At 45.8% G+C, this 16722-nt stretch overlaps 2 protein-coding genes across 2 annotated transcripts; both read right to left on the bottom strand.

Annotated features, from left to right (window-relative positions):
- Nucleotides 1–552: 552 nt before the first annotated feature.
- Nucleotides 553–1236, bottom strand: LAJ45_11653 (uncharacterized protein; the record flags this gene model as incomplete). Its single annotated transcript, XM_046121134.1, has 1 exon — nt 553–1236. One exon carries the CDS (start codon nt 1234–1236, stop codon nt 553–555), a length of 684 nt encoding a protein of 227 aa, XP_045965668.1.
- A 13249-nt stretch (nt 1237–14485) lies between these two features.
- On the bottom strand, nt 14486–16443 carry LAJ45_11652 (uncharacterized protein; the record flags this gene model as incomplete). Its single annotated transcript, XM_046121133.1, has 6 exons — nt 14486–14750; nt 14828–15204; nt 15305–15687; nt 15756–15972; nt 16038–16273; nt 16356–16443. The coding sequence occupies 6 exons, from the start codon at nt 16441–16443 to the stop codon at nt 14486–14488; spliced, it is 1566 nt and encodes a 521-aa protein (XP_045965667.1).
- Nucleotides 16444–16722: the final 279 nt, after the last annotated feature.

Below are 16722 nucleotides of genomic sequence, written 5' to 3'. Positions count from 1 at the left end.
CACTTGAAGAGTTGTGGTTATCGCCTACACTGGCATAGTCATCCCAAATACTCACGTGATCTAAATCCAATTGAAATGGGATGGACGGAGCTCAAGATCCGTCTTCAACAGCAATATCAAGATATAAAAGATACCCCTGAAGGCCCGGTAAAGGTTAAGGAGAAGCTAGCAGAAGTGTTGCCTTTAGTATGGGAAACAATTCCAAATGAACCTTTTGAGAGATTGTGGACTCGGAGATCTATGCCAGTAAGGGTGGAGGCAGTAATTCAGGCAGAGGAATGGTATACCAAGTACTAGAAGCTATCTATATACTGTTTTCTAATTCTCCTGTACTTATTCTTTCATTTACAAGCTCTAAATTTGTTCTTCGAAGCATTCATTTGCTTTCTTTACTCACTTGCGGGTTCTCCAGCGGGTCCTCGAACCCTTCTTATGTAATCGGATCGCGAAAACATTTGGGTACCCGCTGTATCATCATTGAGTGCCATATAGCTATCGTGATGCTTGTCGTTTCGTCTAGCTGAGGACAGAGCTAGGGACATTAACTTCCGTCTACTCCAGAAGTCTGACTACCGCCATCCGCCTATTCTCCGATGCAACTTTTAATGCCGTTTGTCCATTACCATCAAGAGTTGAGATATCGGCTCCCCCTATTATTAGCAATCTGACACATCCCGCATTCCCCCTATACGCTGCCCAATGTAATCGTGTTTTACCGTCGACGTTCGTTGCCGAGATCATGTCGGGTCTAAGGTTTATGAGGGTCTGGGTCACAGACTCACTCCCGCTATGCGCCGCCCAGTGCAAGGCTGTTTGGCCATCTTGATTCTTAATCGAAATACTGGTGCTGAGCTTGATTAGCAACAGAGTGGTTTCTAGATATCCCTTTACCACTGCGTTGTGTAATGGTGGATCTCCATCATGGTCCAAGATATTGATATCGATTCCCTCCTCCACCAGAGCCTTGATCACCTCTTCATGGCCATTGAATGCTACGTTGTGCAATGAAGTTTGTCCACTCTTGGCGGGGGCTATGATCTCAGCTCCCTTCCCAATCAATGTCCGAACCACCGATGCATGCCTTGCAGCGGAGGCCAGCTGGAGTGGTGTCTGTCCACTATGATCCTTGGCCTCGATGCCCGCTCCTTTCTCAACCATTAGCAGGACAAGAGGATCACGCCCCTTTCCGGCTGCGCTGTGCAATGGTGTCCTCCCATAATTGTCCCTAATTCTCATGTTGCCCCCTCTAGCGATCAATAGATTGAGAACTGCCTCACGCCCTGTTTGGGGAAATACCCAGTGCTAAGCGATAATTCTGGAGCGTTTTAAACTGATGATATTGTAAACCGGATTCCCTTGACTTGTTGGCTGATGATGCCTCTAAGCCTTCGGAGAATCCTACCCTATTTATACATGTTTGAGGCTATGCCAAGGCCCTCTCTACAATACTATCTATTAATACGATAATAACATAACGCCCCCAAAGATAACCCAGATAGAAAAGCGCCCCTGCATAGTTACGTCCTCCATTCTAATTCCGACACGTAAACCTGAACCTTGCAATTACCAGTCATCGGGCTGTATCATACTATTGTCCTAGACATACTTCCCTAAGTAGAACAGCGGGCAGCTATAAGCCCCGTTTCTATTCTGTCCGGGTGAGACACCCAATAGTAAGTGTGTCATCACAATAGCCTAATACTAGTGTGGTAGCACTATGTGCATCCACACTACCCGATATCTTTCTATGCTTGTCCTTCCGTTACCCAACTGTCTTTGTATCACAACCCATCACTCGCACTCCACACTGTCCTTCGTCTTTTAGAACAGTGTCCCGTGATTCCTGTAATACGCCCCCCCTCTACGGCCCAATGCAATGCTGTCTTCCCGTCACAATCCACAGCGAAGATATAGCTTCTTTTTCCTACCAGTAGTCAGATCGCGGCTTGGAATGCTGAATTCCTCGTCTTGCTTAGTCGCTTATTCTGAGTTAGGAACCGGATCAAAACTTGTCGCTCTTCTTTTGTTGCTTTGTATAATGCGTTGCGGTACATCTCCGAAATCCTAGCTCCCCTTTCGGTTAACAGGCAAGATATCCGTTCATGACTCTACCTTGCCGCACAGTGTAACACCATTCGCTTGTCACTGTCAATGGCGCAGATATCTGCCCCCTCCTTCAGAAGTTGTTTAGTTATCATATAGTGCCCTATGTTGGCTACCAAATGCAGTAGGGCCATACGTTTCAGATACCTGTTGAAATAATATCCAGGGTTTGCCGTCAAGATGCAGACTTGTTGGAAGTACTTAATATTGTTCTGGCTCTCGAGAAATCTGTGAACAAAGGGAGTAGTTGTGTTCTGATCGCAGACTTTAAGGTGGAGGGATAGGTAGTGGGCTGCGTATTCCAGGAAGGGGATAAGTCTGGACTCGGGATTGATAGTCTAGATTTGATGTGCAAGCACCTTGAGCAAAAGCATCCGACGAGGTATATGTTGTGCAGGCAATAGCAAGTTGGAGATCCATATCCTTTGGAAGCAAGGAGTGGCTAACAAGGTATTCCTGCACGGTATAGTGAACGAGTCGGACGGTCCTGGTAAACTCGTCGGCTGTTAAAAGACCGGCACAACCACCAAGCAGTGTTGTTCGATTAGGCAAGGCCACTCTGTTGGGTGTGTGCTGTTCGCCGGGCTTGATTGAGACAGCTACTTGGAACTCTTCGAAGTGAATGTGCGCTTGGCATTTATAAGCCATGACAGAACCTTGAACGCTAACTTTCTGCGATGTTCATGTTGAGCTTTGATGGTTTGCATTGCTTTTTCATATATTAAGTTTCGAGGTTTGGGAGTTTCTCTGCTAGTTGACATGTTCAGTTGTTGGAGAGTATCCAGGATCGCAGCTTGGCTTGTCTGCTGGCAGAAATGGTGGATATAAAAACTGACGAGCAAGAGTCTGAAAGAGATCAGTAAAACTTTTGCTTTGAGTTTTTCAAAAACTATGCACTTAAGTGTGGAGGGGGGGGGGGGGGTGCACTGATCGGGCACTTATATTCCTTGAGTACACAGTCGGTTGAAAGAGGAGGCTAATTCGTGGCATTGGGTGCCCTGTATGAGGTTATTTGCTTGCGGATGCTCACCCAGTTTGTCGTTTACGTAAAGCTTGATGTCATCATCCCTTGCTAATATCTCGATCTCTGGGGTGTTTACGAGGGACACGTTAATATCTCCCGAGTGTGGGTGATTGGTTAGGAATATATTAAAACGATCATGCTTCATATAATTCAATAGTAAAGGAGGGTCTCGCTGGTTCTCTGCTTGACATTCATTCAAGCCATCGAAGACGAGGAATACACGAGAGAAGGAAGAGAGCAACGTCATGAGAGCGTCGTGTAACTCATCCTGATTTGCCTTTCGGATATCCTTCTCCAAACTTTCATGTAATACTTCGATGGGAGAAGGTATTCGAGTAGCTTGAGAAACCAGTTGCTTGACGAGACTCGCAAGAAGAGTTGTAGGCTTTTGTTAGTGTATTTCCTCGAAGGATACGTAGGGAATGACGTATTATCCGACTCCAAACTCTGAAGTTCATCGATAACAACAGAGCTATCAAGAGATCGGTTTAGTGATATCAAAGCACAGTAGAGTTGGCGCAAAGGGTATAACATACGTGATGTAGGTCCTTCCAGCACCGGCTAGAATGACAGTACCTGCCAGCTATCACTTCTAATGTACAGCGGTGGGTATTAAGTCATCGGACAACCTAGCCACAATTTTGGCTGCAAACGTGTATTTTGGTGACGTTCTGTCTGATCACTTATTACCCACCGCTGTACACAAGCCTAACTTCATGGTAAACATTGATAGATGATGGCGCATAGGCCTGAATGTACATACGGATACGGTGAGTCCATAGCATTGATCCATATGGCTTCTCCTTGTCAAACTCACAGAATTCAGGGCACTTCAGAAACCACTCTCCTGTCCCTCTTTGTCTCAAACTGTGGATTTCCATGTATTTTATTTTGGTGATTCCCATATATAGGTAGGCAAGAGGATCATCTTATTCCCCCACCAGTAAAGAGTTTAGGCAGGAAACAACTACTAGTAGTATCCGTGTCTCCGGACATACCGGAATGAAAGTCTTCCATATTCTGTCTTCGAAGAGCCTCCTTCTCTCTGCATCTCGTCTGAGTTATAACCTCGTACTGTAGGCCTTGCACTATACCACTAATACCTCTTGAAATAGGGTGTCCGGCACGGTTCATAGTATTGGAGGATTCCAATCATTTCATTATACTATTTGTCATCGGTTTATGACTCATTTTTCCGTTAGTCATTCTATTTACTTACACGTCCATGACTCATTCTATTTCTTTTGTACCACCTTTCATTAGTATAAATATGGGGCATTCCCCTTTAACTAGAACAAAAACAACACGATCAAGTACTTTACTTCTCCTACATACTTTCTGCAGGTTATGAGCCTGGGGACCACTCACGCTTATACACTCTTTACCATTTTTAGCAACAAGTACACTTTCTCGTTTCACTTTCAAACATGTCTGAGAGGAGCATCAAAATTCCCACACTTCAATACAAGCTGGACGGTCAAGGGCATTACACTGTATGGAGAGACCTTGCTACCCGCATATTGAAAGTTCATGATCTGTGGAACTTGATTAATGGTTCAAGTAAGTATCCCATGTTGACCAACACCACCACTACTATACCTACAACGGCACCACAAGCAACAGGTAGGACAGCAGAGGCTGAGGGAAATGAAGAAGAAACCTCAGATAACGCTGGGAAATCAGCAATTGGGACAAAAAGAACAACCTCGCGGTTGTATTCCTTCAATCTAATATCGAATTCGATGTTACTCTCATGCTCACACATGCCGATACCACTTACCACCTCTGAATTCAGTTTTAGGACAGATTCAATCGGAAAACCGTTGTCTCCATCCGCTCACTCTTCATTAAGGTCATCATGCTACAGTATACGCCTGACAAAGGTATCAAGAAACACCTAGTTCAACACTCTTTGGTCATCACTCCTGACTAAAACAAGCAACTCTACAAACAAAACCAAGGACCCATTCGGTTACCAACTTCAGCACCTCGCATCTGTTTCAGAATCGAAAGCATCCTTCCTACTACTCTCACTCCGGCACAAATACCTCGAATCAGTAATAAACAAGCTGGAAACCAAGCTCAAAATCAAATTCGATAATGTTTATGAAAACCTGTTGGATATGTACTCACGTCGCAAAAATAAATGAGAAGCAGCTGGGGAAGCCTACACAATCAGTCGAAGAAACCAAGGACATGGAAACAAAAACAATGTCAGGAACACAAGTAACAACAAAACAGAAAATTGGGACGTCACATGCACCTGGTGCACTAAGAATGGAGAATATGCAAATGGCCACAGGCACAAAATTGCAAGAAATTCAAAGCTTTCAGAGATAAGGAGAAGTCTGCTGAATCTAGCAACCTCAACGTCGAGTACAGTACTACATTTCACACAAAACTAGACCTCCTTTGTATCCCTGATCTTTCTGGCCTTTCCATACTTGAAGAAACCAATGTATTTACAATGCCGGTTGACTTCGATCTCATCAACTTCTCAGATGACAACTTGGATATAAACATGGAAGATTACTTTGACTTCATTGTTGGACCTTCCACTTCCGATAACAAGGCATGGATTTTCAATCCTGGCGCAACCAACTATATTTCTGGAATACAAGTTATCAATCCCTCTCCTCACACTGGAACAATCACTGTTGGAAGTGGCCGCAAACTTAAAATAACCGGAATTGGCAATGTCGCAATCAACATATCAAATGGCCTGTTCACTCTGCAGAATGTATTCTTGATCCCAGAATCTGACAATACCAGCAACAACCTCATGTCTTGTTATTACCTTGCCAAAAAGGAATTCACAACAGGGACACAAAATGGCTTTACCATCTACAAACCGAAGAGCAAGGAAATTATCGGGATCTTTAACCCAAACAGTATTTGTTTGGAGAAATGGCCAGTGCTAAGCGATAGTTCTGTAGCATTTAAACTGATGATATTGTAAACCGGATTCTCTTGACTTGATGGTTGATGATGCCTCAAGTCATCGCAGAATCCTGTCCTATTTATACATGTTGAAACCTATGCTAAAGCCCGCTTTATAATACGAAGTGATAAAATGATAACAGAATAGGATAATGCTCTCGGAGGTAGCCTAAATGGAAACGCACCCCCGCATAGTTCCGTCCTCCATTCTAATTCCGACACGTAACCCTAAACCTTGCAATTGCCAGTCATCGAGCTGTATCATACTATTTTCCCAAACCTACTTCCCTAAGTAGAACAGCCTGCAGCCGTAAGCCCCGCTTCCTATTCTATTTCGGGTGAGACACCCAATAGTAAGCGTGCCGTCATAATAGTATATTACTAGTGTGGTAACACCGCGTACCCCCACACTACCCGATACCTTTCTATGCTTGTCCTTTCGTTACCCGACCATCCTCACGTCACAACCCGTAACTCGTATTCCTAGCTATCTTAAACCTGCTAGAACAGTGTTCCGTTGTTTTCCGTTACAGTACTTCCCTCTCCATTTTTGAAACCAAGGAACCCTGCCCACATCTCTCTGCCAACAGCAGCTTTTATGACTGTCACCAACAGCTCTGAAATTCTCCCGCTTCCTCACTCTCACGGTCACACACAATCGATGCCGATCCTAAGTTTCTACCACTATCTGATCAAATGGAAATATATAACATATTTGAACTCGGTAAATTAACTAAATCTCACCTTGCTCCATTCACCGAACCTCAATCCAAACCACAACTGGAACTAATTCACTCAGATTTAAGCGGCAAGTTCTCGACTCCTTCCCTGTTCAGTTTCAGTTACAAAAGTACTTTCATCGATGATTAATGCAGGCACACTTACCTCTACTTCCTTAAAAAGAAGTCAGATGCAGCAGCTGCTACACAATGATACATTTTATATATGGAAAATGAATTGTACAAAATGGTTAAATGTTTTCGAAACGACTATGTTGGGAAATACATCTCCAACGACGTTAAACAAGTTCCCGACTCCGAAGGCATAAACCATGAGTTCACTGTATTTTACTCCCATGAGTCCAATGGAACAGCAGAACACTTTAACCGAACGATAGCAACAATGGCACGATCCAACTTGCTTAATAACAACCTTCCCGAAAACTTATAGTCAGAAGCGATCAACACTATGGTATATGTCAAAAATTGTTTTCCACACAAACCAAACCCAAATATGACAACATATGAAGCTTACCGGAAAGAAACCCTTCATTGGTCACCTCCGATCGTTCGGTAAACTATGTTAAAACACATACCCATCGAAGCATGACCAGCAGGAACAAAACTGGATGGAAGGGCTATAACGGGACAATTTTGCGGATATGGAGACTCTGAAAAAACTGTCATGTCTATATACTATTATAAAAGAAAGTAGTTCTCTCTTGTCATTTTAGGTTTAAAGATACATCCTTAGGGGAAGATATGGAAATCAGAGCAAACACCGATGTACCACCCAAACCAAAACAAATTGAGATCAAACAAGAACCGACTTCACGTCCGTCAATGGCTAAACAATACAGAATATACGATGACGATCCAAGTGATGACGACATGATTAACAAACAAAAAATTCGCGAAACAATGAAAACACACTTCCGATACTTGTTTGGAAGAACACTCAAGTATAGTGGGGGCCTGATATCCGAGGCCCGCAACTGAACGTGCCCTGCATAATGATAATGAAACAGATACTGCTCAGCCGAGACGTAACCCAGCAAGGAAATGAAAAGCTCTGGCCAGGTACGGACACAACATTCAGCATTACACAACCCTAACAGAATCAACAAACTATCACTAAGCAATCAACAGTCCTAACTCCCAAGAATGGCAAAATTCTATGAAAGTTGAACTCGACTCACTCGCCAGGAATAACAAATGGAATCTGGTCAACTGCAAATGGGTATACAAAATCAAACTCGGACCCAATGGAACCCCAATCGGTACAGTGCCTGACTAGTTACAAAGGATTTCTCACAGGTTCCTGATCAAGATTTGAATCGAACCTATGCCCCGGTCAACCGATACAAATTCATCAGAGTACCCCTCACTCTACTCCTTTCAAACCGGTGGCCAATGCGATTAGGTGTATGTAATAAGAACATTTTTATGCGGCAAACTCAAGGAAAAAATCTACATGAAATCTCCTCTAGGTTATCCCACTCCCAGCAAGGCATGCAAACTAATCAAAAACATCTGCACCTTCAAACATTCTTCAAGGGAATGGTTCTATGCCCACTTCTCTAAAGCGCTAATCAAAATAGGATTCAGCAAAATAAACTTCGACGCTGGTGTTTTCATAGACAAAACAGGTGAAGTAGTTATTGCAATCTATGTGGATGACCTCCTCATATTCTACTTATCCATTGAACGCAAAAATCAAATCAGCCTCCTACTACATTCTAAATTTGAAATGATGGGAACTGGCACAGCCAACTGGGCACTCGAAAACAACCTGATCCACACTAATACTGGCATTATCCTCTCACAGGAAGTCTATCTCACGTGTGTACTATTAAAATACGCTTTCGATGAATCCAAACCTGTAGCAACATCTACTAATCAGCAAAAAACGGGTTTCGACAGGACGAGTCCGCGCGCTCAGATGTCCAACTTCGACTTCCCCGCCCAAAACCTCGTCCCGGCACCACCAAAATGTGATAGGTCATCTTTTGGCGCCTAATAAGCATACAAACTGTGATATCTCATCTTTTAACATCTAGTAGGCTTCCAAAATATGACCTGTCCCCTTTTAACGTCTAGTAAGTGTTCCAAATATGACACCTCGTCTCTTGACGCCCTACTGCTTCCCAACATGCTACCAACCGTAGCGAAATTGCCTAAGTCCTGCCGCTGGCCCTGAGCTCACTAGCGAATGATGTCAGATTTGACATCTGGAGGATCTCCACTTGCCTACCTGCTGCCTTCCTGCCTATCCGCCTACCTTCCTCTCGACCCCTACCTCAACACCTACTTCCTACCGGTGTCAGCATCTACCTCCCACCTGAATCGATACCTACCTCCTACTTGCGGTTAAGCGTACCTACTATCAGCAACGATGCCTACATTCTACCTACAGCGATACCCACCCCGATGCCTACTTGCTACCAGCAGCGATCCCTGGATACGTATTTACCTACTTTTGCATGTTGACGCCTAAACTGACACCGCTACGGGCTGCTAAACAATTGTCAGGTAATAGCATCAAATTAGCAGCAAATTGACGCCCAAAACGACACTAAAACATAGACTAATTGCGACAAGTCGACACCTAAATCAGCATCAAATCTACGCTCAAATCTACTATCAAATCTACACCCAAATCTTTGACTGACGGTGCATGAAATCAACGTCACTTCAGCTCCTAATAGGTAGGTGGGTGAGCAAGCAGGTGGGGAGTAGGCAGGTAAGCAGGCAGGTACGGGGTAGGTAGGCAATCAGGCAGGCAGGCAGCGTGTGGAGGTAAGTAGGCACACAGTCAAGCGCGGCGGTAGGTAGGGCACTAGCAAATATGTATATAGAGAAATAGATAGACAGATAGGCGAATATATATGACTGACGTGCGGAAACAATGTCCTAGTTGATGTACCTTTTGCTGAGTGATCTCATTCTGCCAGCGAAAACTCCTAGCAAAACTCGTTAACCGGGCCAAATATACTAGCGTGCAGACTAGATCAGACTTTGTTAGACATCAAAAGACGAATTTGCATCTAGATCTGTCACGTCGACGTCCTTTGGGAAAGATGCGCACTGGCTACATTCCTGTATGCACCGGCGTCGGTCTACAAGTAAGTAAAAGTCTCGAATCATCTGGGGCATCTCGGACACCTAGGTGCCTCCAGACGACATGTAATTTTTTGCTGATAGTATAGATCATACCGTTCAACTCCAAAAGGGAAAGGAATCAGAGATAATCGGCGATCTAATAATCTATAAGTCGATAATCGGTTCACTCATGGATGCAGTAATTGGCACTAGACACGACCTCGCCTACACTATCGCCATGCTCTTGCAATTTTCCTCCTGTACCATCAAGGCAAATCTGACGACAGTTGATCGCATCTTTCATTTTCTGAAAGCAACCCTTGATTGGTAACTTTTCTACTCAAAAATGTAACCAACTGCACTTATTGGCTACAGAGATGCACGCTATGACTCCAACATTGACAATCGCCGCTCATTCACCAGCCACCACATTATGTTAGGGGAAACCCTAATTTCCTATCGCTCTTATAAGCAATGGTCTCTTGGTACCTCTACAACAGAAGCGAAATACATTGCCCTTCCGGACACCACTCGAGAACTTATCTGATTAAGGAATGGGAACCATAAGCTGAAATGAAAACCGAACTTCTCTTTTATTCTTCAAGGCGACAACAACGGCTTTCTCTAGTCAAGAATCCTGTCTTTCACAAAAGGTTTAAACATATTGATGTACATTTTCATTTTGTTCGGGAACGGTTTAGGGATGAATTATTTGAACTAGAATATATTTCTACGAACGAGAACGTGGCGGATCTACTGAAAAGTGGGTTGGATAAAGGCAACAATGTTTTATTTTGTTCTACTATTCACTGTGGCTCAGGAGGGGAAGTCTTGAAATAGGGCCCTCAACACGTTTCATAGTATTGGAGGATTCTCATCATTTCATTATAGTATTTGTCATCAGCGCATAATTTGCTTTCCCATTAGTCGTTCTATTACTCACACATACTTGACTGCTTGTATTCCTTTCGTACTACCTCTTATTAGTATAAACAAGGGGCATTCCTCCTTAGCGAAAACAATTAACACGATCAATTACTTTACCCCTCCATACACTTCCTCTAAAGGTTACCCCCTGAAAGGTATTCCATGCCGATGAAGATGATGTCTTTCACTAAGTTCTGATACCATCCATAGAAGATAACAAACATATAAGTATACTTCATTTAAAGTAACTCTTGATTAACAAGCAGTGGTCTAATCAGGGCACAGCTTGAGACTGAAAAACCTACTTCTCGTAGTGCTATCAATGCTTTCAACTAACTCCTGACTGCTTTTTCATTAATGATACTACCACTAGATTTGGATAGGATAGTCTTTACCGCACGGGAAAGGGTCCCTCTGGTGGTGTCCGTAGTCTGGATTGAGACCGAGCTGAATGCCTAGCAGCTGAGTATGGCGACGATCTTCCAAACCTCCTCTTGCCCACCTTCACTATTTTGTATAAAAAGGCCTCCTTGAATAGTTGCCCGAAGAAGAGATTGAAAGGAGTTTTCTGGCATAACCAAAGGTGAACTAGCTGCAAGGCTTATTCCGTGGACGTTGAACAGTACTAGTATACTACCGTTATCACCACAAGTTAATGGTTCAGTTACCTCGGCAGCTGAGATATGGTCAGTAAATCGTGTATCAAGTGTTTCAGAAACGGAACCATACTTATGGTGGCAGCTTCAGAGTTGTGTTCACTCCTAATAGTCCCAACAGACAAAGCCTTCTCCGCCAATGATTCATTCACCGCAGAACGGAAATGTTAATTTCATATAGCTACCTCAATATATAGTCGTAGTTTGTGGGTACCTCGTAAGGATGATAAAAATCAGAGTGAAGGTCGTCGCATTCTTGCTTAAGTGAAAATGGAGATGAATGAGAGTTTTCTCCAGCCTTGCCCACCTTATATGATCTCAGATAACCATTTTTCCAGGGGCCTCAATGCGATTTGGTTCCCACTCTAACTCGAAAAATGTGAAGACTGGTGCAGTGAGGGTGTTAGAGAGATGGTTGATATCAATTGCTGATGCCCGAGCAGGGTCAAGAAATTCATCCAACCCCTGAATCTGAAAAAGTATAGAACGAAAGTTGGTGATTTAAGTATTTAGTTGTCATGCAAGCGCGGAGGGGTTTTTTCAGGCCGATGTAAGCTGCTTTATAACGGCCCCACCTCAGCTTCAGCAACAAGAAGTCCATGTTACAGGAATCACAGAACACTATTCTAAAAGACTTAGAATAGTGAGGAGACATGAGTGACGGCGTGTGATGCCAGGATGAACAGGTAACGGAAGGATGGGAATTGAAATGCATCGGGTAGTGTGGGAACATTCGGTGTTACCAAACTAGTATTAGGCTATTATGACGTCGTATTACTATTGGGTATCTCAAACGGAACAGAATGGAAATGGGGTTTACTGCTGCAGGCTGTGCTACTCAGGTTAGCAAGTCTAGGATAAATAGTATGATAAACCATAATGACTGTCAATTGCATGTTTCATGGTTAGTACGTATCGGAATTACAATGGAGGACGGAACTATACGGGACTGCTTTTCTATCAGGGTTATTTTAGGATCATTATTTTATTCTATGATTGTAGTCTCAGTTAGTGTTAGAAAATGGGTCTTAGCATAGGTTCTAGCATGTATAAATAGGGCAGGATTCTGCAATGACTTGAAGGGATCATCAACTATCAAGTCAAGGGAATCCGGTTTACAATATCACAAGTTTAAACACTACAGAATTATCGCTTAGCACTGGCCATTTCCCCAAACAGTCCAACTAGTGATGCTGCCACCTCCATGATGTGATTGAATGTTTGCGCTACAACCATTATTGTCATTGAGATAGTAGAACAGAAGCGCGCTAACTGAGCCCAGGTCGGAGGTGTTGTCACCTCGAAGGTGATTGGTCCCAGGCTTAATTACCCCGCACCGTAGACCAGCGTGAATGCGTCTCTTGGCATTATATTAACATTTTGTTTCACAGGTGTCAAACATTTGAGAATGGAGCTGCTCTACAAAAATATAAAATATTGGCACGTTATCCCTTGGATACATGAAATACGCGACCTGGACCGTGCCCCACTTGGCACACTCGTTCTTACTATTTATGGTGGTCACGTGATATCACATTCTGGCCCCGTTGAGGAGAGGAGTTCTGGCGGGTTCAGTTGGGGAACTAGCTCTAGACTACGACCTGGTGGTATTCTATAAAGCTGGCGCGACATAGAACAAAAGAACAGACTTCACAAAAGAAATATTATGTAGGAGCACACCTTCCCTCTAATCCTTCTTTTCTAAGTCTCAACGTGCAGCGGTCACACTGCGGTGTCCTGAGTTGAGTGCCTGAATTGGAATGACAGAGTTGAGGTTGGCGAGACTTGGCAGTGAGGCTAAGGGAGGCGCTGAGCAAGTGGACAAGTTGTAGTTAGAGGAAGTACGATAGGTGGCGAGTGTAGCTTAGATTAAGAGGTAGAGGCTCTCGATCTCCTCTCCTCGTTTTAGAATCATCATCAGTACAAGTTTCTAAGTCAATTACAGACACTTCACACAGTCTCTTCTCTTTTCAAGCCCCACTTTTCTGTGTGTAGTGATAACACCTGTTGCTGTAGCGGGAGGTGAAAGTTCTAGTACATCATATTCTTTACTGTAGCGGATACCAGCTGTCTTCCTTTGACAGCGGCGTTTAGGTTGATCTCATCCCCTCACTGCGAAATCCATTCGCTATCCCGAATTTCAACTGCCGGTTTTTTTTGCGGAATTGATTTTTGGTACTCTCCACACACCCGTCACTGTGACCCGTGGTGGCCACATGACCCCCGTGAGTGCGTCTACAGTAGACACTCACGGCCCCGACAAGAAATTCATATTGCTATTTCAATACATACCTCCGTCTCCCTTAGTCTCTCAATATATATATGGCGACCCTTCCTCGTGGGGGCCAAAAGGTGTGGCTCCGCTAACAAATTCACTGATATCGCTATCAATTATTGGATCTAAATCAATCTCTCGCCAATTTACTGTGGCTTTTGGCCCCCACGGAAAAGGGCCAGCGTTGACAGACTAGGCCGTGATAGAAAATCCAGGGTTAGGTTTTCTAGTCATGGTAATCACATCCCACAGCTGGGGTCTATGAGTGTTTTTCCACCACCACACAGTTAATTGCAAGAGTGTGTTCCTTACCAAGTGGGGGGATAAGTGATTTCACCATGTGAGCTTTTTGTGTATTACCGGCCCGGGGGGGGGGGGTGGACAGTACAAATTCTCACTTTCTCTACAAGAGTTCCCATACAACAAATCCCCAATATTTCTACACCCAAGGACCTACAAAACCGGTGGGACCGGGCAATGGTATCGCTGTAGCCCGTGTATAAATCGTTATATCAAAGAGCGTACTGCACTACTTAATTTTGCGATGTGGAGTGGATATGGTCGATAAAGAGATGGCTTGATACGGATGCACATAGATATAGATCTAGCATGAGTATATTCCTACTTTTCAACATCTCATTAATATCTCCCAAAACACGGCCATAACGAAACATGTCTTCATCCCACATGAACAAAATCCCAGCAATCATTACCCCCCTCCACCGGCCCCCAAACCACCTCAGCGTTGGCAGTCAATCGGTATCGGATTAAACCAACTAAACACACAATGCGGATCCCACTCCTTCTTGAGCTTCTTCAGCTTCTCCTGGCGCCACTCGTCATACCCATACATTGCGCCAAAGCCCTCCGTGCCGCTCGCATAGTTCATGTATAGCGCCGGGCGCGGAAACCCGCTGCTCGCATGCATGATTGCCATGGCCTCAAACAGCCAGTCCTCGGCCTCGTCCGCCCGGGCATCGTCCGTATACCCCGCATTCATCAGCCTAGCAAACCACATGTTAGCAATTCCCCGTGGTCCAAACGGAGGGTTTGGGGAGGGTGTGGGGGGGATAGGACATACACAACGCCGGTCTCGGCGCGCCACGGATACGCCGTGCTGTCGGGGTCAACCTTCTGCACGCCCTTGACCGAGTACGACTCAAAAATCATCCTGGCGGCGCCCGCGCCCGGCCTGGCCGCGAACTTCTTGTATTTCTCAAATACCTCCAGGATTGCCGTGGTGTTGTAGCGCGTCGTCGCCACCCCGGCAATGCGCTTCCTTGCGCGGTTGCCGCACGCAAAGTCGCCCGTGCCGGTGAGGCCGCGGCCGTTGACGGACGCCCACGGAAGCACGGCCTCGATGGCGGAGATGTAGGGGATGTGGCCAAAGGCCGAGGCGAACTGCGCCTTTGCGGTGGCCTCGGGCTCGGAGGAGACAAAGTTCAGGACCATTCGCGGCTGGGAGCGTTATTAGTATATCTATATATATATATATATGTATGGCTGACTATGTTTGGAGAGATGGGGGGGAGGGGGGGGGGGGGAGGGGGAGACGAACAGTGCTGGAATTAGTGTCCATCAAGACGTTGAGCAGTGCGCTGTAATCGGCCGGAACTTTGAAGTTGTTCATGGCCTCAAACATCTCGGTCATATGGACGGTATCGTACACCTTATTCGTCGTGTACTGCATCCCCCCGTTCGCGGCGTCATAGATCTTATATGTAGCCTCCGTGATGATGCCGAAATTGTGGCCCGCACCACGCAGCGCCCAGAACAGCTCCGGGTGCGAGGTGTCCGAGACGGTGATTACCTTGCCGGTGGCCGTGGTCAGGCGAACAGACAGGATGTTGTCCGCCATGAGCCCGTGGCGGCCCTGCAGACGACCATGCCCGCCACCGAGAGAGGCGCCCAGGAAGCCAACGCAGTTGCAGGTTCCGGTGGCTGTGATGGTTAGCGGGGGACCCTGCTAGAAGTATCATATCGGGTCGGGTGTGCATGTCTGTACTCACTTGTTTCCTTCCCGACGGCCTGCAGCGCGGGCATGACATCGCCGACACTGACACCACCCCCGACGGTCACCGTGTTGGCCTCGGTGTCGACGGTGATGTTTTTGAGCGTGGAGATGTCGATCATGATTGCGTTGCGGGTACGGGCGAGGGTCCGGGACCAGGCATGGCGGCGGTTCCCAGCGAGGATCTGGCGGGAGTGTGAATTTGCATACCTGATCTGTCGAGAGTGTCAGCAATGCCATCCGTCTGTGTGTGGGGGGATCAATTGCTGGGGTGCCCTACGATAACGCCGACATCTTCGGGGGTGCCGACGCTGATGAAGGCGCTGATATCCGGGACCGAGGTCCGCGAGTAGCGGATCGTCATCTCTTCAAACTGGGTGCTGTTGGTCATGCTGCGCATGTAGATGCGCGCCGTTGGGGAGAGAAGCGGGGCCAGGTCGGTGGCTGTAGTGTCATGGCCATACTGGTCAGAGTTACATGTCTGGCCATGGGCCCCGGCGAAGAGAGCCACAGCAGCTGTAGCAAGAGCGGCAGCAAAGAACCTCATATTAGCGGGCAAAGTGATGGATGGTGAATTGGAGGAAGTCCGGGGAAGCACCGCCCAAAGATATATCAATACAGTATACCAGCTGAACCCGCACTCTAGCCCTGCCCCGAGATGTGCTCGAGACATCGTAAATATTCATGGAGTAGGTACGTGGATTGTCGCACCCGGGCTGAAGAGATCTGATCGAACTACCGGCAGATCATTGGCAGGGCAGAAGAGGGCCACCGCCAAACATTGGCTGGCTGCGACTGCGAGTAGTCGGGCGCGTTGCCAATTGCAAGCCCGTGCCTACTAATTGTCCTAACGCGGCAGAGCCTGGCTGTCTAGTATTCCCGTGTTGGTGAGGGGAACACGAGCGACTCTAGTACTACTACACCAAAGAACACAGCGAGTACTCCTCCATTTGTGCCACGACATT

This window comes from Morchella importuna (assembly GCF_003444635.1).
Source record: "Morchella importuna strain M04M26 chromosome Unknown Morimp01GS081, whole genome shotgun sequence".
NCBI lineage: Eukaryota > Fungi > Ascomycota > Pezizomycetes > Pezizales > Morchellaceae > Morchella > Morchella importuna.
Note: the sequence above shows the minus strand (reverse complement) of the source record. Positions and strands in the feature narration are given on the sequence as shown.